The 19,478-nt window shown below is 40.1% G+C and overlaps 3 protein-coding genes across 4 annotated transcripts; all 3 read right to left on the reverse strand.

Moving 5' to 3' along the window:
- Positions 1-745: 745 nt before the first annotated feature.
- tatdn2 (TatD DNase domain containing 2) lies at positions 746-7,666 on the reverse strand. The gene is made up of 7 exons (XM_026168027.1): positions 7,457-7,666; positions 4,587-4,896; positions 4,057-4,470; positions 2,876-3,871; positions 2,625-2,752; positions 2,059-2,242; positions 746-1,261 (listed from the first exon to the last, which is right to left on the reverse strand). Exons 2-7 carry the CDS (start codon positions 4,884-4,886, stop codon positions 1,121-1,123), a joined length of 2,163 nt encoding a protein of 720 aa, XP_026023812.1. The 5' UTR covers positions 4,887-4,896; positions 7,457-7,666; the 3' UTR covers positions 746-1,120.
- A 646-nt stretch (positions 7,667-8,312) lies between these two features.
- On the reverse strand, positions 8,313-12,700 carry LOC113022540 (uncharacterized). Of its 2 annotated transcripts, none has more exons than XM_026168028.1 (6): positions 11,150-12,700; positions 10,506-10,666; positions 10,335-10,413; positions 10,008-10,091; positions 9,766-9,879; positions 8,313-8,827 (listed from the first exon to the last, which is right to left on the reverse strand). In XM_026168028.1, the coding sequence occupies exons 1-6, from the start codon at positions 11,289-11,291 to the stop codon at positions 8,772-8,774; spliced, it is 636 nt and encodes a 211-aa protein (XP_026023813.1). In that variant the 5' UTR covers positions 11,292-12,700; the 3' UTR covers positions 8,313-8,771. The 2 variants fall into 2 exon arrangements, with proteins under 2 accessions (XP_026023813.1, XP_026023815.1); XM_026168030.1 differs by lacking the exon at positions 11,150-12,700 and adding an exon at positions 10,184-10,232 and having other exon boundaries at positions 10,506-10,949.
- On the reverse strand, positions 12,692-16,409 carry vhl (von Hippel-Lindau tumor suppressor). The gene is made up of 3 exons (XM_026168031.1): positions 15,927-16,409; positions 13,440-13,562; positions 12,692-13,043 (listed from the first exon to the last, which is right to left on the reverse strand). The coding sequence occupies exons 1-3, from the start codon at positions 16,111-16,113 to the stop codon at positions 12,850-12,852; spliced, it is 504 nt and encodes a 167-aa protein (XP_026023816.1). The 5' UTR covers positions 16,114-16,409; the 3' UTR covers positions 12,692-12,849.
- Positions 16,410-19,478: the final 3,069 nt, after the last annotated feature.

The following is a 19,478-nucleotide window of genomic DNA, read 5'->3' on the forward strand; positions in this document are numbered from 1 at the left end:
ATACATCAGGGAGAAAAAAGTGTAAGCCTTGTGCATAAACATTATGCTTGACTTTGAGTATGATTTGGGTGAAGACCCATTAGGTGACCACCGTGTGCCAGTTTGATTAAATTCTGACCCTCATGATATCATGGATCATGAATGTCTCACCATGTGAACTTTGGTTGTATGAGCTAAAAATATCAAGGAAACAGATGCTTAGGATGCAAACACTTGAGTAAAGACTTAACTGGTACCTTTAAAGCTACAATTAAAAGGCTAAATGTCTTACAAAACACAAAATGACCATGTTTTTTTTTTTTAAAAAGAAAAAAAGAAAGAGAAAAAGAAAAAAAAAGGAAGAAGGATGTTGAAGAACATCTTGTCCAAACCTCAGTGACAGAGTTTACTCTGACCTTTTTAAAGGCTCTATAATAAGAAATGTGCTAAAATAAATAAATAAATAAATAAATAAAAAACTGGCAGGATGAACACACATCTGCTCACTCTTGATATTGTTTAGATTTAAAAAGAAAAAAAAAAGAGCACTTAGACAAATGTGTGTGACGAGCAGGGCGTCATTAAAGTGGAGTAATGGACCGCTCCCGCAGCCCCTCTCCTTCCCTCAATGCAGAATCGGCTTTGTTCAGTGTACACGTTTGCTCCACTGTAGACTATGCTTTCCTGTCTCCGTGCGCTCCTCCATCAGCACCAGTGTTCGCACTGATGACTAATTTAACAAAACATGTCTCAGAGAAAAAAGAAGCACTATTATAAAGACTTTTAATGCATCTCTACTGCATCACACCAAGGCAGCCAAACGTCCAGCAAACCAAACAAGCGAGCAATGTAAAACTACAGAAACACACATAAAAGAAAAACACAAACTGCTTAGAAATTAATCTATAATAACAACGGCATAAAAGAAATATTCAGATAAACAATTATACACTTGGATCTCTGTTAGACAAGAGATATTTTCATTCCAGTCAGGCTTGTCTCCTTTTTCTCTTTCAGGTTGTTTAAAATGAAATTTCTTCTCCACACGTCAACATCCATATATGGAGAATTGACAAATATAAAACAAAAACAGGAAACGTCTCTCTTCTTTCTTGCCAGTTTACAGCGTTTTCTCTAAAGGTCATATACCATACAGCTGAGTGGTGTTGTTTCGGATGGTGTCAAGGACAGTGGCCATGTCTTCCCCCTTCAGTAGGCTCAGCTCCCGCAGAGTATGGATGCCCATTCCAGGATGGGAAAACTGGCAGACACCTTTCCCAACCTATTAAAGAGCATGACATTCAAAAAGGTCAACATGGAGTCTCATAATAATTAATACCTCAAATATAACAACACGGATATTTGCTTTAAATTCTGATAGTAGTTTTAGACTCAATAGAAATATGTGCCCAGTTTCACTCCACTCTTGGAGGGAAAATTTCGTTTCAGATCAACAAGAGATCAAGCAGTCAAGGAACACAAGAGACAGGCCAACAGGCAGGAGGTTCTTTTCAGAAGCATGGTGGAACAAAAACGTCTCCACTGCTGGATCTGCTGCACACAGTATGATGATGTTGTCTGTTAAAAATCAGCTCTGATGCTTTACATCTGATTCTGATATAGATCAAACTTTCTTTGTTTTCCCAAGACTGTCGTCATACCATTATATACCTTTCATCCTCCTTTATGCTGGTTTAACAAAAAACAAAACAAAAAAAACACTGAACATAACGGTAACAGGATCTTTTGTGATCATATCTTGCTAACATAAGACTGTTCAAATGTTTAATCTGATAGCAAAGTGGGCATTTCTGTGTTGTGATCTGAGACCAAACTCTCTGAGAACTGACCACTTGTTGAGTCTGTGCCACAAAGAATTAAAGATCCTCTGAAGGCAAAAGCAGGTTTAACCAGCACTAGCATGGCGTACCTAATAAACTGTATGACATACCTCTAGTTTGTTCAATAATACATTTCTAATATTTTGCAATTTAAAAAAAAAAAATGGCAGAAACCTTTTCTTTCATTAATGACACAAGATGTTTGTTTTGGATTTCCCGAGCCTCTATCTACACATACCTGTCTTGGCAGGAAATATGGCGCATCTGTCTCCAACACAATGCGATTCAGAGGGATCTGGGAAACGGCATTCCGGACCTCTGTAGCCCTCAAGTAGGTGATTAGGGCTGTGAATCCCACATACAAATTGGGGAATTCTGCCAGGAAGGGCTCAATCACTGGATAACTGTTTGTAAAACAGTGCCTGGAAAGCACAACGTAATTCAAATTAAAAGTCTGATTAAAGGCACTAAGATTTAAACTCCAAAGGTCTTTAGAGTTTAAAAATCCTCAGGTTGTCAGTTCTGATGTGGAAATGAGCAGAACAGCTGTTGTGTTTCAGACATATTAAATAATTCAAATTCACTTTATGACCGTTTTCTGTTCGTCTTCATCACCATCGAAAAATGACAACTATTACGAGTCAATTACAAAAAGGCTAGTCAGAAATAAAGTGCAAGCCTTTATCTTATTTCTCTAAACTGAAACATTTGAATTTCTTACAAAAAAAATAAGCAATTAATTTTAAGAAGAAGCTATAAAAAGAAAAACTGAGTTTAAAGGGTTTTACTCCACACACAACACACCTATGAATTTTGTACTCCCTGGGAACACACTTCTTCATGATTTTCAGCAGGTCGTCATCTGCATCCCTGCAGTGGATCACCAGAGGTTTCTGCATGGCCACGGCCAAACGCAGCTGCCGCTCAAACACCTTCACAGAGAAGCAGAGAAACAAAACAAAGACCACGACATTCTTATTTTCAATATCCAGGCATACGCTGCTCAAGAAAAACTGAGTCTCAAATTAGAAAATCCACTTCAGATTTTACCTTACCTCTTTCTGCGTTGAGGTGTCAGTAGAGTTTTTGTAGGAGTAGTCCAGGCCCATCTCACCAAAGGCCACGGCTTTTGGATGCCTCATCGCCGTCAGTATATTGCGCTCTTGAATACTCGAGTAGTTTTTGGCAAAATGCGGGTGGCACCCAAATGCCCCCCATACCATGTCTTCAGCCAGCAGACCTTCCCACAGCGCCTCTTTCACCATGATATCTGGGTTGCAGAAGTTTGTAATACAGCCTTGAAACTCTCCAGTGAAGCTACTCTGGTACAGCCTTCGAAAGCTGCTGAACGTCCCGCAGAAGCCAAGTTTTCCATAGAGCATGTCCAGATGGCAATGCGTGTCTATGAAGCCAGCTTCACTGCTTGAGCAGGGGTAGCTGGTCCATAAAGGTTCAGCCCCCAAGGACAGTCTTCTAGGAGTCCAAGTATGAGATGAGGAGTAACCAGGGTAACGCATGCGGAAAACACCGTCCGACTGCCTGCGTGAGGCTGTGGGGTCGAAGCACAGCTTTGACGCTCCCGTATTTGAGTGTCGGGGCAGAGCAAAGGGATCCGATGAACGTCCCCTAATGATGGATGAGCAAATATTGTCAGCCTCAACTGCAGATGCATTTAAAACGCTCACGTGCGGTGAGTGGGGCTGCTTCAGTGAGACAAAAACTTTCCTCTGTGGTGATGAGAAAGGCACCTCCATGTCTTTAGCAGCTGCCTCGAGGGTCCCAGTGGTTTCATTAGAGGGTGTAAACGTAAAAGTGGGAGTTACACCTCCCTCACTATCGACTAAAGTTTGATGTTGATCACAGCTCTGGTCAGATGAGAAACGAGATGAAGAATCTGGTATGTACTCTAGTGCAGGGAGGGCGGAGTCATGGTCCTCAGCTTCCAGCTCATTGTCTGGAGGAAATGGTCTGTCTTGGAAGGTCTTCTCCAGAGAAACAGAGTCCTCACTAACAAACATCCTGGGAAAATCCTCTCCTTCAACCACAAAACGCTGAAAAACAAAATCTTGATTCAGCGCCATGATAATTTTATGGTATGATACATTTAAAAACATTTTAAAATAAAAACTGAAGCTGCTTTAGAATTCAAAAGAATCAGTAACAACCAATGCACAACTAAAACATTATAACAAGAAGAAATGCTATATTACTTTTATTACAAGTTGTAGTTGCTTACCCTTCCATCTGTCTTTGGCTCTGAAGCATCACCTTTGATGTCTGAGTCTTCCAACACCTGCAGGGTGGGCCACTGATCTCCTTTGCTACCGCCTCGGTCCTCAGGTGCAGTGTCATACTGGCTCCAGGAGCTGTTAATATCCACAATGGTTGTCTCAAGGTAGGCTGGACTGGGACGTTCAGTCTGCAGAGGTGAAGACAAGCTGTTCATGTCAGTTCTGATGATATTAGTAGTGCTGCACGTTGTTTTTGTGTTTCCAAGGGCTGCCATCAGTGCCTTCCTGCAGATAGCCTTTAATCCCTCCTCAGGTGTCCTGTCTTTCTTCTTCAAGATAAAAGAGTGGGGTGGAGGTGGTGAAGCTTTCTGGATGTTTTTGGACTCTGGCTGTGCGGCTGAGGTGTTCATAGGTTTGTCCTGTGCCAAATTAACCACAAACAGATAATGTATTCACTGGAACCAAGCAACTTGTGAGACTCAAGATAGATTCAAAACATTCAATCTAAAATTATAATCCAATGGCAAAGGTTTACCTTCAAAGTTTTAAATGTTTCACTGTTTTTTCTGGAAAGCTTCCGCAGCTTAAGTTTGCCTACAGAGGGCAGACTTTCAGAGAGCACCTCGGCTTTTCTCTTGGGAGTATCCAGACTCAGTGCTCCAAGCCGCGCAGATCCTGGAGAATCACTGCAGGGCAAAGTTTCTGAATCTTCATTTTGCGTTATGGTCCGGCAAGGCGGTGTGACTGAGTCAGCGTTTCCACCCTGATGATGTGCTGGTGAAGTGACTGTAGTTCGGAGCCAGCTGAAGGCCACCTTCTTTCTTCTGCTATCCATGTCTAAGATCCTGATCCAAAACGCAGTTAGAAAAGGAATGAACACATCTGGATAAGCTTCTTGATAAAAATGACCACGGACTGGCTCTCATGCAATGATGATCATTTTATTAGCTTCTACACAACATTAACTCTACATAAAGTGGGCCCAACACTGGGTTACCTGGTTAAGAGAATTTCTTAAAAATTCATTCCACAGTAATCATATCTCTCCAATCTTACCAGCTCCTTTTATCAGTGTTGGCACGTTCTTACTGGAAGTTCAGAACAAGGACACCACATTCAGCAGTGGAGCTTCTGCACTGAATGTCATGCAAGCATTTTTATACTCTTATTTGACTTAATGAAGCTCTCCTGTTGTGGTGAAAACCTTTTTTGGTCTACCTATATCTGATTAGCAATTAAAAAGGAGATTGATTAAGAACTAGCCCTGTAATCACGGCTGTTATCATCCTGTTATCACGGCTAGAATTTCATGCTGGCCTAAAAGGATCTGCCCTACAGTGGTTTCGTTCCTATTTGTCAGAAAGGTTTTTTTTATGTCAATATGGGCCCCCACAACTCCAAAATAGCCCCTCTTAAATACGGTGTACCTCAAGGCTCTATTTTGGGTCCTGCCCTGTTCGCACTCTATTTGTTGCCATTGGGCTCCATCTTCTCGCGGTACAGCATTTCATTTCATTGTTTTGCTGATGATTTGCAGATTTATCTACCTTTAAAAGCAGGGTCAGACCATTCGCAGCTCTTATTACGCTGCCTTGATGATGACAAACAGTGGTTGTCATTACATTTTTTTAAACTAAATGAAAATAAAACTGAGGTTGTCATTTTTGGCAACTTTAATCATATCGACAGCACTCTGGGCACCCTTTCCTCATATTGTAAAACACATGTAAAAAACCTCGGTGTCTACATTGATGGTTCTTTTAAATTGAATAAGCAGGTGAGTGCAGTAGTTCAGTCCTGTTTTTTTCAGTTAAGACAGCTAGCCAAGGTAAAGCCATACCTTCCGGCTAACGTCTTTGAGCGTGTTATTCACCCTTTTCTTACTTGCAGATTGGACTACTGCAATTCATTGTATTATGGTCTAGATCAGGCCACCATCCATCATCTTCAGATGGTTCAAAATGCTGCTGCTCGCCTGCTAACTGGTACCAAACGGAGAGAGCATATAACCCCAGTTTTAGCTTCTTTACACTGGCTTCCTGTCTCCTACAGGATCCAATTTAAACTTCTACTTTTTGTTTTTAAGTCACTTAATGCCCGAGCCCCTCCTTACCTGTCTGAGCTCTCTGCCTATGCTCCAGGAAAAACCACGAGGTCTAGATCAAAACTAATGTTGTCCATCCCACAGACTAACCTCAAATCCCGTGGTGATAGATCCTTCTCTGTGGCAGGTCCTAGACTTTGGAATAGTCTCCCCTTAAATATTAGATCTGCACAAACACTTGAGCAATTTAAATCTTTACTAAAGACACATTTCTATGCCCTGGCTTTTAACACATTATGACCCAAGCATTTTGGTCTTATTTGAATTAGTTTAGTTATTGTTTTAATTCTTTTACTGTCCTTTTGTTTTTTATTGTTATTATTGTATTACATTGTTGCTTTTTAATACCATTTTTATATTGTTAAGCACTTTGTGCAGCATCGGCTGTTTGAAATGTGCTATATAAATAAATTTGACCTTGACCTTGTAAGCAGAAGCAATAATGCGAGTAAATCTATACTTATCAATATTAATCCCTAGGGGCTGATAATTCCCTGCTCGAACCACAGCTCTAAGTGGTCATATGCACTGTTAACCTGGAAAAGGCTCCGGAAAAGCGTGGATGTCTTACTTTATCATCTGACCTTAAACCCTTGTCTTTCAAACTAAGATCACGTAAATCCTAACACTAGCGTGAATATGGGCTTATCATTTCCCTGCACAAATCAATACACATCAACCCCAATACTGCAGCCAAAACTACAACTAAATACAAATGTATGTTTACAAAGAAACAGCTTTTTTCACAGCATTAACAAAAATAATCTGGCCTCAAATAAGTTTGAGTATCTCCATCTCAAAGTTCTGCAGAATGAGTAGCCATTCATTCATTAGTTCAGCTCGTCAAACCTATCCCTGTTTATTAATGAATTAACTTGCAGGGTTACTTGTGGGTCTATCTGTTTCTAAGTGCAGGGCTGGGCTCCGCTGGTTGCACCTGGAGGGAATTTTAGGTGATAAAATTATTAGCGGGATAAACAGTAAAACACAGCTTTAATAACCTATATACAGCAGGATTGTGTATTTTTTTAAAGCTGTGACACTAAATTAACCGTGTGAAAGCACTCCGCGGGGGGGAAGCGCCTTGACGGTAAAACTTTGGCAATAACTGTGTGCTAGCTAGCAGCTTGACTGCCACAAAACTCCCGGTCACGAATGTTTGCAAACAATAATCATTACCTCAAAATATTCAATCCAACTAGTTAAATCAATATCACTATAATTATTTGACATTTATAAAACGTTAATCTAGCTAAGCCGCTTGTTTTAAGTAGCACTGCCTGACGTTGAGGAGCTATTACCTGGTGGGTCTCCGCGGTGGAAACGGCAATTAAAGCGTCAACCGGCAGCTTAAACGACTCCTACGGAGATCGGTCTGTAAACAAAAGCACTGAAACGTTTCACTGTCTTCACGTATTATTAATGTATTGAGTTGAACCAAGAAAAGTTTGTTATAAAATTAACCACTAGGTGGCGATAAGAGCGCACATTTAAAAGTTCCTTTGCGCTTTCGTCACACAATCGTGTTAGATCTCGCGAGAATTGTTTACACCGGCTAAAGCAGCAATTACACATTAGTTTTCTCTATATTTTCCTTCCAATGAGCCAGCCTTTCTTCCTTCTTGTTTACGTTACTAATTAAAGTAGTCTTGAAAAGTAGTCCAGTATTCAGTCCAGTCTTTGTACCTGACAATTTTCCGAAAACATTTTTGTCTCTTTGTGAAGCTAGGCTTGATGTTTTGTGTCTGCTACTGAAGACTATAACTTAAAATTTCAGGTTGTTATCTCAAACTTTTGAACAGGGCATCGCAAAAATATCGAAGAAATAACTCAAAAATTACAAAATTACTTTAGAGTTTGAGTTATGTCCAAAGTTTGAGATAATTTTCAGTATTTTTTGGGTTCTGTTTTTGATTTTTATCAGAAGCAGAAAGAAGCTTCCATGTATGATCTATGAATTATTAACACATAAAAAAAAACACGCCTATCTTCAGGAATTTGTAGGCGAGTGTTGTCCTGCACCAAAAGTTCACTTTACCAGAATAACAGGTCAAATTAAAGCAAACCAAAGTTTATTTTTGTGACACAGTGAATTAAACATTTTTAATTTTGTTTTTTTCATTTAAACCTTCCAAAAATGTAAAACAAGCTCTAAAGAGTGTGTGCAAAAATCAGCTGTATTCTGTATATTCACTTAAGAGGCATTTCTGAATGAATTGAAACTAAAGACAAAGTCAACCATAAAAAAGACGAATACAGCGTTTATAGCACAAGGGAATATACAAGATTTTCACTCAACTTGTGAAGGTGATGAGAGGTGAGGCTTAACTTATTAAATTTAAATTTGCCATTATCATTATTACTTATGCTAAAAACAAAATAAAGATGTTTTGCTAAGAGAACTTGAGTAGGCTATATATCAAGTCTCTTTTGAAAATAAAATTTTGTAATTCGCCATACCTCATTACGTGTGCAGAAAAAAATAAGAAAGTTAAACAAATTTCCAGAAGTATGTGTGTTTCTGATAATACTTCTTTACAGATTTTCAAGTAAGTGCAAGCTCAGCTTTTCAAACTAATGTGGGCATCTTTAGAAGAGGTCTGGTGAACTGTTTCTTCAAACTTTTGGTAATCCCAGAAAGGTTTTATATGCACCCAAGCTGCATCCTTTACCTACAGGAATGAAAAGAAAAAGATGTCAATGTGTAAACTGGTCATGTATCATTATCCTTCCTTATAACAGCATCCCAGTCATGAACATTCCTGTATAAGAATGATCTCTTATACAATCATCTGCTGTGGTGCAGCAGATTTTGATTGTGAGAATCACTTGATTCATTTTATGGTCTGCCATCAAAAATTAGATTCACAATAGAACATAAAATTTTTCTATTGTGAGCATTAAATTGTGAAGACTTTGAGTATCTCATCATCTACTTAATATCATCAAAAGATTCAGGGAATCTAGAGAAATTTCTGTGCACAATGGACACAGCTGAAAAAAAAATCGAATACCCAGATGATGTACTTTTCAGGGAAGGCCTCACCTATTTTAGATAATGCTAAACCATATACTTGATCTACTACAACACCATGGCACCACAGTAGAACATTTAATACATTATGAAACGGAAAATATGAGAAAGAAGACCCAGAATTGCTGTGAAGCTAAAATCCTGTATCAGACAAGGTTAGGACAATATTCCTCCCCCAAACGTTCAACAGCTGGTCTCCTCTGTTCCCAGATGTTTACAGGCTGTTGTAAGGGAGAGGAGCTGACCGTACACATTGGTAAACACAGCCCTGTGACGACTTTTTTGGGATGTGTTGCTGTCATCAAATTCAAAATAAGCAAATATTTATCTTGAACTGGTAGATTTTTCACAGTTTAAACATTTGATATGTTTTCCATGTTCTGTTGTGAGTCAAATATGAGTTTATGGGATTTGCAAATCACTGCATTCTGTCTTTATTTACATTTTACACAGTGTCACAACTTTTTTGGAACTCAGGACGTCAGTATCACATTAGATAATCCAGCAACACGTGCATGAAAGTTGCAATAAGCAGATTATTGTATGTGTTATATTTTGCCTTCAGTCAGTACTAACATGTTGGACTCTTCTCCACAAGCCAGTAGCAGAAGCCCGTCCTAGCGCGCTCATTGAACACATTCCTGTACTGGGACATGTTTCGAGGTGAAACACTGGTTTTTTTTAATGTGCCTAAAGGGAAAAAACATAAACAAAATAAAGATTCAGCAGTGAGACCGATACCTAAATTAAGAGTTCATCACCAACTCTGATGTGACACCTGCTATATGCTCACTAGAGGGAGGGAAGAGAATCATTACCTGCACCTTCGTCTTGAGTCAGGGGAGGTAACGGGCTGCCGGTGGTGCGGTCTAGAGCAGAATTACCTCCATGAGACGGAGCCACTTAAATAAATTATAAAATCAAACACAAATTAGAAATTAGAGACATTTTTCTTGAAAAGGCCAGTTTCTTTTACTTGATTATTCTCACAAACCTGATTCTTTTAACAAGGATGGTGGAAGTGACGCAAAATAAACTGGTACCTATGTGGGAATAACCATGACACCAACTCACAGTAATTTATGATGTAGTAATCTGTCTGCGGCTCTGCAGGTAGGCAGGATTTCTTGTCGTTTTACTCTTACCATTGTTTTCATTTTGCTCCAGTGATCTGTCTGCAGGTGTGGGAAGACAACTGGGTGACTCCTCGGCCAAAATGTTTTGCTGGCGGAGAAAATGAAAAGGATGATGAACTCTGGATCCAAGATCTAATTATTTACAGTTGTGAGAGACGCAGAGAAAAGCTGAGGTCTTACAGCTCTCGCCTGAAACGACCTGAGTGCTGTTTTTTTTCCTTTTCCCCCGCCTGCATGCTCCTGATACACGGCACCCAGCTCAACTCGTTTCACACACACACACACAACAATGTGTTGTGTTACTTTGTCACTTAGCAACATGTCTGGCAACAGTGCCCCTGCTGAGCAAACAGAAGCACGTTATGATTTCAGGTTGTGATCTGTTCCTGAAAGAGGGCATCCACATGTAGGCTGTGAGTGAGATGCTACAGAAGTGCCAACAGCATGAGGTTATTCGGGTATATTACACGTGAAGTCTGAGCAGTGTCATTGCTATTATGATACAATTTTCAAGTATTAATTAAAAAAAAAGCCATATCATAAATTAATATAAAATATAAATGGATACATTTTTGTATTATTAACCAGAAGAGCAACAAATTAGAGACACTAATACATGTAACTCAGTGAATTCATCTATTCTTGTTTTAAAATGTAAAGAAATGCATTAATTATCTTGGCATTAATTTACACACAGTTCTATTTAAGGTCCCACCACAGCACAACACCTTGATTGTTTTCTTTTTTAGCCATTCTTTTGTAGATTTGCTGCTGAGCCTGGGATTGTTGTCCTGTTGAATGAACCAGTTTGAGCAAAGCTTTACCTGTTGCACAAACAGCCTCACTGGATTCTGTTTTGGTATACAAAAGTGTTCCTGGTCTGTTCAATGACTGCAAGGTACCCAGGTTGTGTGGCTGGACAGTTGGCGTCTGTGTTTGGTTTTCTGGAAATGTGGCACTGTGCATCTCCTCTTTGCTCTCATCTGTCTAAAGGATATTGCTGCAGAAATCTTGTGGTTTGTTTAACTTTGCAAAGTTGATTTTTCTGAGCATTGCACATGTTTTTCAAAGGACTGCATAGACTCTTGTGAAAATGTGCTTTTCGAGGCAGTAAGTTAGGCACAGCTGACTACACTCAGCTATTTGCAGAGATGTGTAGAGGAGAGGATGGTCTGTATGGCATTGGTCTTTGTAATGTTTTAGTAGAGGACACTTCTTTTGACCACGTTGTAATTTTTGCAGCTTTTCTGTTACTGCTGAATCCAATGGCTTATCTCAGCACAGCAAGATCTGTATCTTCAACAGCAATGTGAAAGCAGTGCTTCTGTATGGGTCCGAGACGTGGCGGGTGACCAAGACCACTACCAGTAAGATACAGATTTTCATCAACAAATGCTTGAGACACATCCTCAACAGCAGATGGCCTGAGAAGATCTCAAACACAGACCTCTGGAAGAGAACCAGCCAGAACCCGGTCGGTCAAGACATCAAGAAGAGAAAATGGGGCTGGATAGGCCACACACTTCGAAAACCACTCGACAACGTCGCAAAGCAAGCACTGGACTGGAACCTACAAGGCAAAAAAGGAAAGTGGGGAGACCCAAACAGACTTGGAGAAGATCTGTCGAGAGCGAAGTGAAGGCCGTCGGAATGACGTGGACCCAGCTAAAGAGAGCAGCCCAGAACAGAGTCCGTTGGCGTGGTGTTGTTGCGGACCTATGCTCCCCCAGGAGTCAACAGGAAAATTGAATCCAATGGCTTAGCGGTCACCCTGAAATCTTCTTTTTCTTACAACTATTACTTCCTCACATCCCCTGGACATCCTGTGCAACATAACTGTTATACATTTGCTTTATTTAGAGACAGCACCAACAACTAAAACAGCAATGTAAACTGAAGAGTGTTCCAAGGTATCAAGGCGTCCATCCATTAATAAAACTTGTATATATTTTATTCATTATACAAATAAAACTCTTTTACATACAGCAGCAATGTGTCATCAGGAAAATTATTACAAAGAAGACAGAAAAGAAGACAAAAACAAGAGGATAAGCTCCTCGGTCACAGTATTTTCCCCACATTGGAAATCATCTGCGAGTTAACCTTTATGACAGTCTCACCTGTTCCTAATAACCCAATATTTCTGACAGATTACAGCTACAACAATAGAATACAACACAGCATCCATTTTTGAAGGGAATTGTGCAGGTATGGCAAGATAACCTCATATCAAGCATTACTAATAAGAATATGAACAACACAGATCTCTGAATTATAATGTGGCTACATACAGAAGATGGATTTATATTACATATAACTCTTACTAAAAAAGGAAAAAACATATTTTCTTCTGTTCAACAACTGTGACAAACAAACAGAAGATCAAACTGAAACTGATTTCCAAAAAATGTGTTTATAGCCGCTGTGAAGTAAGTCCTGTGTTTCATCTTTAAAGTTCTTTACGTTCTCGGAAAGTGCAAGAACATCTGTCCTTATGTGATAAATATCCATTCTGCCTTAATCATCACTCCTCCTGCCCTTGTGTGTTCTCTTTCAGATGTTGGGCTACTCGCTGGTTTATGCGTTGGAGATCTTTCAAAACACTCGGGCGATCTTCGAGCTCCTCGTGGAGGGACCACGCTATTTCCAAGCTCCTGTAGTCGTTTGGTCGCACAAGACGCCGAGTAACCTGAAGAGCTCGATCCTTGAGACTGTAAACTGTGTAAACAAACGATTGTTAACAGTGTGGGATTTTTTTGTCAACTCACAAATCCAAATATAGATCAGTTTGTCTCTAAATTTACCAAAACTTCTTATGCCAAAAGTGAATCAAACAATACTAACATCAGAGTTTCTTAATTAAAACATTACAACATCTGTCACACTATTTTGTGTGGTTTCCCCTGAAAATTGCTGATGAAAAAAAGAAAAACAACTGGTAAAATTTCTATAATATCCAGAGAAACTATTACGTATTTTTTCATGAAATTATCCTGTATGATTTGATCAATATGTCAATCACTCTGTATACTCTGAAACTAGCTTAATGCATACTTACTACTAAATCATAATTGTACGGCACAGAGACTTCAGGTAATATAACTGATGTTTTACCTGGTAAACTGATATTGGCATATGTCACATTTCCACCCCCTGCTGGCTTAGGAAGAAACAGCTCTTTGCTGTTGACCTTGAGAGGGTCATCGGTCTCTGCATCTCTGAACATCCACGGGTGACCTGGAAAAGATACAAGCGGAAACACTGTTTAAGAGTTAAAGCCTGAGGCCTGTACTACGAACAGTTAACCCTGGGTTAACTGCACACTGGGGTGGTGGTTAAATTCCTGTCAGGGTATATCGCCATGATAACTTGCGTTGTCCTTTTGTTGTACCTTTTCGAGATTAGGGATCAATAGGTACAAAATCGCAGCCTAACGCTCACTATAAAATAGCGTAACCCAGAATGGTCCTAAGACCCCACCTACTGTACCAGAGCCACACCACTGTGCCTGCCTCTCTCTCCACATAGCGCTGTCGCCTCCGGTGAGAATCCTGACACCCTTCCCACACCCATCACTTTCATTGCAGACCAGGTTCAGATGCAAATGAGGAGACTCCACTCAGGCAAGTCTGCTGGACCAGACGGAGTGAGTCCCCACGTCCTCAAGGCGTGTGCCCCCCAGCTTTGTGGAGTCTTCCATAAGCTGTTCATGCTGAGTCTGGGTCTGCAGAGGGTCCCAGTGCTGTGGAAGACATCATGCCTCGTCCCTGCACCAAAGACGCCACGCCCCAGTGGCCCCCAGGACTACAGGCCTGTGGCATTGACCTCCCACATCATGAAGACTCTGGAAAGGCTCATCCTGGACCAGCTCCGACCCATTGTCAGACCACATCTGGACCCCCTTCAGTTCGCTTACCAGCCCCGTCTCCGAACTGAGGACGCCATCATCTATCTGCTTAATCGTGTCTACACCCATCTCGACCAGCCAGCGAGCACTGCGAGGGTCATGTTTTTTGACTTTTCCAGTGCTTCCAACTAGGGCTGTGCGATATGACCAAAATCTCATATCCTGATAGACATCATATAATTACATTTTCTGAAAATTCTGTGAATCTCGGGCAGCTCGACTTGCGTGAAGTGTTTCCAGCTGGGCATCGTGTACCTGGAGTCCAGTGTTTTAGCCGATGCATGAAACTATACATTTTTAGACAGAAGTTGTAACGGGCCGTTTTCTTTGTGAGTATTTATTACACAGCGTGCTGCGGGGAAAAGCCTGCTCTAACCTTTGAGTCTAAGGTTTATTTTCTAGCACCTGGCAGCTGTTGTTTACTTCTCATCCGTAAACTCTCTGCATACTCTTTCACGTGATTCAGTTTATTTTGAAAAATCTCAACAGGATCTTGAGCTTTATTGTGAAAGGTTTATGTGGAAAATAAACAAGCGGACACGTGTTGATTTTACCGTCGTTGTTGCTAACGACAACACATAAAAACAGGCGCTTGTCCGTCCGTAGTGTGGTTATATTAAATATAAGAGAAAGAGAGAACTTTAAGAAATTAATATAAGTTTACAATAGTTAATTTCAGTTTATTTTGCGACACCACAAAACAAACGATAGCGTAAAATGAAACGATAGACGCTCAGGATTTTCTACGAGTCTGTTGTGGCCAGTGCAATCCTCTATGCCGTTGCATGCTGGGGGAGCAGGCTGAGGGTCGCCTCATGCTAACAGGCTTATAAACTGATCCGTAAGGCCAGTAGTGTTGTGGGGATGGAGCTGGACTCCGTTAAGGTGGTGTCGGAGAGGTGGATGTTGTCCAAAATAAAGACAATGTTGGATAATACTTCCCACCCACTCCATTACATGCTGGTCAGTCACAGGAGCCCGTTCAGTGAGAGGCTGAGAGTACCAAAGCACCACTGAACGACACAGGAAATCACAGTTTTTCAGCACTATATACATATGAACAGTATAAAGAGAAAAATATATATAATATGTACAAATATACAAGAGTAATGCTTTAAAGGTGATACTATTTCATGATTTTCGTGATACAATTCTAGGTTCAGTTTCCAAGACATGGCTTATTATTTTTATTATTATTATCATTATTATGAATCTCGGAATTAAAAGACAGACAAAAATACTAAAACATATTATTTAAACAAAGAGAAAAACCTCCAGTCAATCAGTCAGTCAGTACAAGGTTCAAGACAGAATTAAGCACAAATATCAATAGGAGCTGGCAACACAGATGATAATCAAAACAACTGAAAGCTCACTTCCAGTCTGTAAAGACATCATATGTAACAGACCTGCATAAAAACAGGTCTATATATATGTGTGTGTGTGTGTGTGTTTGTAGTAAACCTAATCCTAGACATCCATCGTTTTCCTTTAGTCTGGGCTGGGTTCTTCTCTGAGAAAGCTGCGTTCAGGTGATACCAGCATTCCGAGAAAACTCATTGCTTTTTTACACAAAACAAAGCTTTAAATCTCTAGAAATACCTGAGTAAGCACCCTTGCTACAATAAAGCTACAAAGAGCCACTTGTTAGCTAATCGCTTTATGCACTGGTAACGTGCAAGCAGCCGTCTTACCGACGTAAGTGTGCATCCTCCGTCCAGTCCCTGGTTGTATGTCATTGTAAGGATGCGGTTCTCCCTGGTAATTTATCCACAAAGGCCGTACGACACGGGGACTATGGTTATAAAACAGCACTTTAACTGGTATCTGACTGTTCAGGGAACGAACCAGAGGAAGAGTCTCCTCTCCTTCTTGAGGCATTGGAGCTAAATAATGCTAAACTGTTATCGCAGCGAGAGTCGCGTTCTGTAGCTAACGCTAGCAAGTAGCTCCCTAAATGTTTACAATCGTCCGCGACGGCAGCTACTCGAAATTATAAAAATCGTATCAGTTAACCTGTCTAGTCGCTTACTTATCTTATAAAACAGAAAAAGTTTAAAACACTTTTAAACGCCACAGCGAGAAAACTACTTCTCAACTAGTTTGTTTACAATCACTTTTCCGGTCGAAAGTGTGGAACGTTGAACTGTTCTGATCTCTGATTGGTCGTGACATGGAGTGGCTCGCTACACGAGATGCGTTCAGTACGCGGTGTACGTGGTGCAGAAGCAGCAACAAGAAAATAAATTTCAAATGAAATCACAACAGGAAAACTGTCAGACTCTCACACACCTCCACCTAGAAAATAAATAAAAGCAATTTTATATATATATATATATATATATATATATATATATATATATATATATATATATATATATATATATATATATATATATATATATAAAATTGCTTTATATATATATAATTGCTTTATATATATATAATTGCTTTATATATGTGTGTGTGTGTGTGTGTGTGTGTGTGTGTGTGTGTGTGTGTGTGTGTGTGTGTGGTTAGAACCCTATATTTTACGTTCTAACCACTTTTACTAGACCTGATCTGTTAAGACTATATATATATAATTGCTTTATATATGTGTGTGTGTGTGTGTGTGTGTGTGTGTGTGTGTGTGTGTGTGTGTGTGTGTGTGTGTGTGTGTGTGTGTGTGGTTAGAACCCTATATTTTACGTTCTAACCACTTTTACTAGACCTGATCTGTTAAGACTATATATATATAATTGGTTTATATGTATGTGTGTGTGTGTGTGTGTGTGTGTGTGTGTGTGTGTGTGTGTGTGTGTGTGTGTGTGTGTGTGTGTGTGTGTGTGTGTGTGTGTTATTGGAATTGACTGGCCCTCGGATTACTCTGTGTGTTGTGGTTTATCGTCCGCCTAAATACCACAAGATGTTTATCTCTGAATTTGCTGACTTTTTGGGATCCATTCTTTTTAAATATGGTTCTGTTATTATTTCTGGTGATTTTAACATTCATGTCTGTTGTATGGATGATCAATTGGCTAATGATTTTCTTGCACTGACCGACTCTTTTAATCTTACTCAGTGGGTGAATGAGCCTACCCATGTTAAAGGCCACACCCTTGATTTGGTTTTCTCATACGATGTGGATATATGTATTAAGGAAATTCGAAACACTGGACTTTCTGACCATTCCCCGGTTATCTTCGATCTTGACCTAGATAACACCGGATCACGCTTTGAGGCTCCTCTTTGCCCTACGCGTACTGTGAATCCTGATACTGTGTTGAATTTCTCTAACTCTTTTGTGAACTCTCCATTTACTACGTCAGATTGTCTTACCCCACATACGCTTGAGAATTTTGCCAATACTCTATTAACTACATGCTCCTCTATCCTTGACATTGTAGCACCTATCAAAATGAAACGCCCCAGAACCTACTCACAATGTTGGTTAAATGATTCTGTTCGCGCTTTACGACGTATGTGTCGGCGGGATGAGAGGAGGTGGAGGAAAGATAATCTCCAGTCATCATATGACATTTTATGTATTAGCCGCTTGAAGTTTCAATCAGCTGCCAGAACGGCTAAAGCAGCTTTCCTATCTAAAATTATCACCACCAATGGCAACAATCCTCGAATTTTATTTAAAATTTTTAACTCTGTGGTCAACCCCTGCCCCTCTATGCCTCTGCCGTGCTCCCCGGGTCTTTGTGAAAAATTTTCAAGTTATTTTTTAGACAAAGTCGTATTTCTTAAATCTACTCTTCCTTTGGTGACAGATCGTATGTCCATTCCTGATTGTTCTACTACTTTTTGTCAATTTGAACCCGTTTCACTCTCTACTCTGAAGCATCTAATTGAGAAACTGAACAATACTAATCTTGTACATGATGTTCTTCCATCCCGTATAGTCAAGGACTGTTTTAGTGCAATTGGACCTTGTCTATTGTCCATATTGAACTCTTCCTTGCTTTCCGGTTATGTACCATCAGCTTTTAAACATGCTATAATCCAACCTGTTCTTTAAAAAAGTAACCTCGATCAAAATGATTATGCCAACTATAGGCCGATTTCTAAGCTTCCCTTCGTGGCCAAAATTCTTGAGAAGGTAGTTCTGCTTCAACTTCAGACCTACCTGGATGAGAATAACATTAATGATAAATTTCAATCGGCCTTCAAACAACATCACAGCACTGAATCAGCGCTGCTCCGAGTTTTTAATGACCTTTTATTAATGGCTGACAATGGACGCCCCTCTGTCCTAGTGCTATTGGATCTTTCATCGGCATTTGACATGGTTGACCATAACATACTATTGGCGAGACTAGAGCACACTGTAGGCATCAAGGGCGCTGCCTTGGATTGGTTTAAATCTTACCTCTCCTATCGGCTCTCTTCGGTTCACTTGGCCACCTCGTCTTCTTCCGCTGTACCTGTTTGCTGTGGTGTCCCCCAGGGATCTGTGTTAGGCCCTACCCTGTTCTCATTATATATGCTTCCTTTAAGTGCTATCTTTGAGAAATACCACATTGCTTTTCATTATTATGCCGATGACATCCAGATCTATTTTGAGTTAAATGATGATCTAGCTCTGTCCTTGAGTAGCTTTCGAGAGTGCATGTGTGAGGTCAAGCAATGGCTTCTGGCAAATACTCTTATCCTTAATGATAAGAAAACTGAAATTATGATCTTTGGTAGTGACGCTCTCCGTGCCAAACTTCGTGATGCCTTTGGTTTTCTCACTAGCTCTTTCTCTGACACTGTTAGGAATCTGGGTGTGCTACTTGACAGCTCATTTAAACTTGATAAACAAGTGTCTGCTGTCGTCAGATCCAGTTTTTACCAACTTCGCCTTATTTCTAAGGCCAAACACTATATCCCGCACAATGACCTGGAAAAGCTCATCCATGCCTTTGTAACGTCAAGGCTAGATTATTGTAATTCACTTTATTTTGGTCTCCACTCTACCCTTCTACATAGATTACAGACAGTCCAGAATGCCGCTGTCTAACTAAAACTAAGAAGTTTGCTCACATCACTCCCGTCCTTGCTGATCTGCACTGGTTGCCTGTGAAATTTCGTATTCAATTTAAAATTCTGTTGCTTACTTTTAAAATTACTAATAACACAGGACCAAGCTATCTTAAGGAACTCTTAAACTCATATGCTCCTGCGAGGGCTTTAAGATCATCCTCACAGTTATTGTTGGTTCAGCCCAGATCTCGTTTGAAGTCTAGAGGTGATCGAGCGTTTGCTCTAGCTGC

Source organism: Astatotilapia calliptera, chromosome 5 (genome assembly GCF_900246225.1).
Source record: "Astatotilapia calliptera chromosome 5, fAstCal1.2, whole genome shotgun sequence".
In the NCBI taxonomy this organism is placed as follows: Eukaryota; Metazoa; Chordata; class Actinopteri; order Cichliformes; family Cichlidae; genus Astatotilapia; species Astatotilapia calliptera.

Coding starts and splice junctions, on each gene's coding strand:
- tatdn2 (XM_026168027.1), bottom strand. CDS start 4,886: ATGGATAGCAGAAGAAAGAAGGTGGCCTTCAGCTGGCTCCGAACTACA. Junction 2,753..2,875: donor ACACCTCAACGCAGAAAGAG/GTAAGGTAAAAT, acceptor TTCTCTGTGAAG/GTGTTTGAGCGGCAGCTGCG. Junction 2,243..2,624: donor AGGGAGTACAAAATTCATAG/GTGTGTTGTGTG, acceptor TGTGCTTTCCAG/GCACTGTTTTACAAACAGTT.
- LOC113022540 (XM_026168028.1), bottom strand. CDS start 11,291: ATGCACAGTGCCACATTTCCAGAAAACCAAACACAGACGCCAACTGTC. Junction 10,667..11,149: donor TGAGGCTGTTTGTGCAACAG/GTAAAGCTTTGC, acceptor CTGTTTGCTCAG/CAGGGGCACTGTTGCCAGAC. Junction 10,092..10,334: donor GGAGCAAAATGAAAACAATG/GTAAGAGTAAAA, acceptor AATTTATTTAAG/TGGCTCCGTCTCATGGAGGT.
- vhl (XM_026168031.1), bottom strand. CDS start 16,113: ATGCCTCAAGAAGGAGAGGAGACTCTTCCTCTGGTTCGTTCCCTGAAC. Junction 13,563..15,926: donor GAGGATGCACACTTACGTCG/GTAAGACGGCTG, acceptor TATCTTTTCCAG/GTCACCCGTGGATGTTCAGA. Junction 13,044..13,439: donor TGCCAATATCAGTTTACCAG/GTAAAACATCAG, acceptor TTGTTTACACAG/TTTACAGTCTCAAGGATCGA.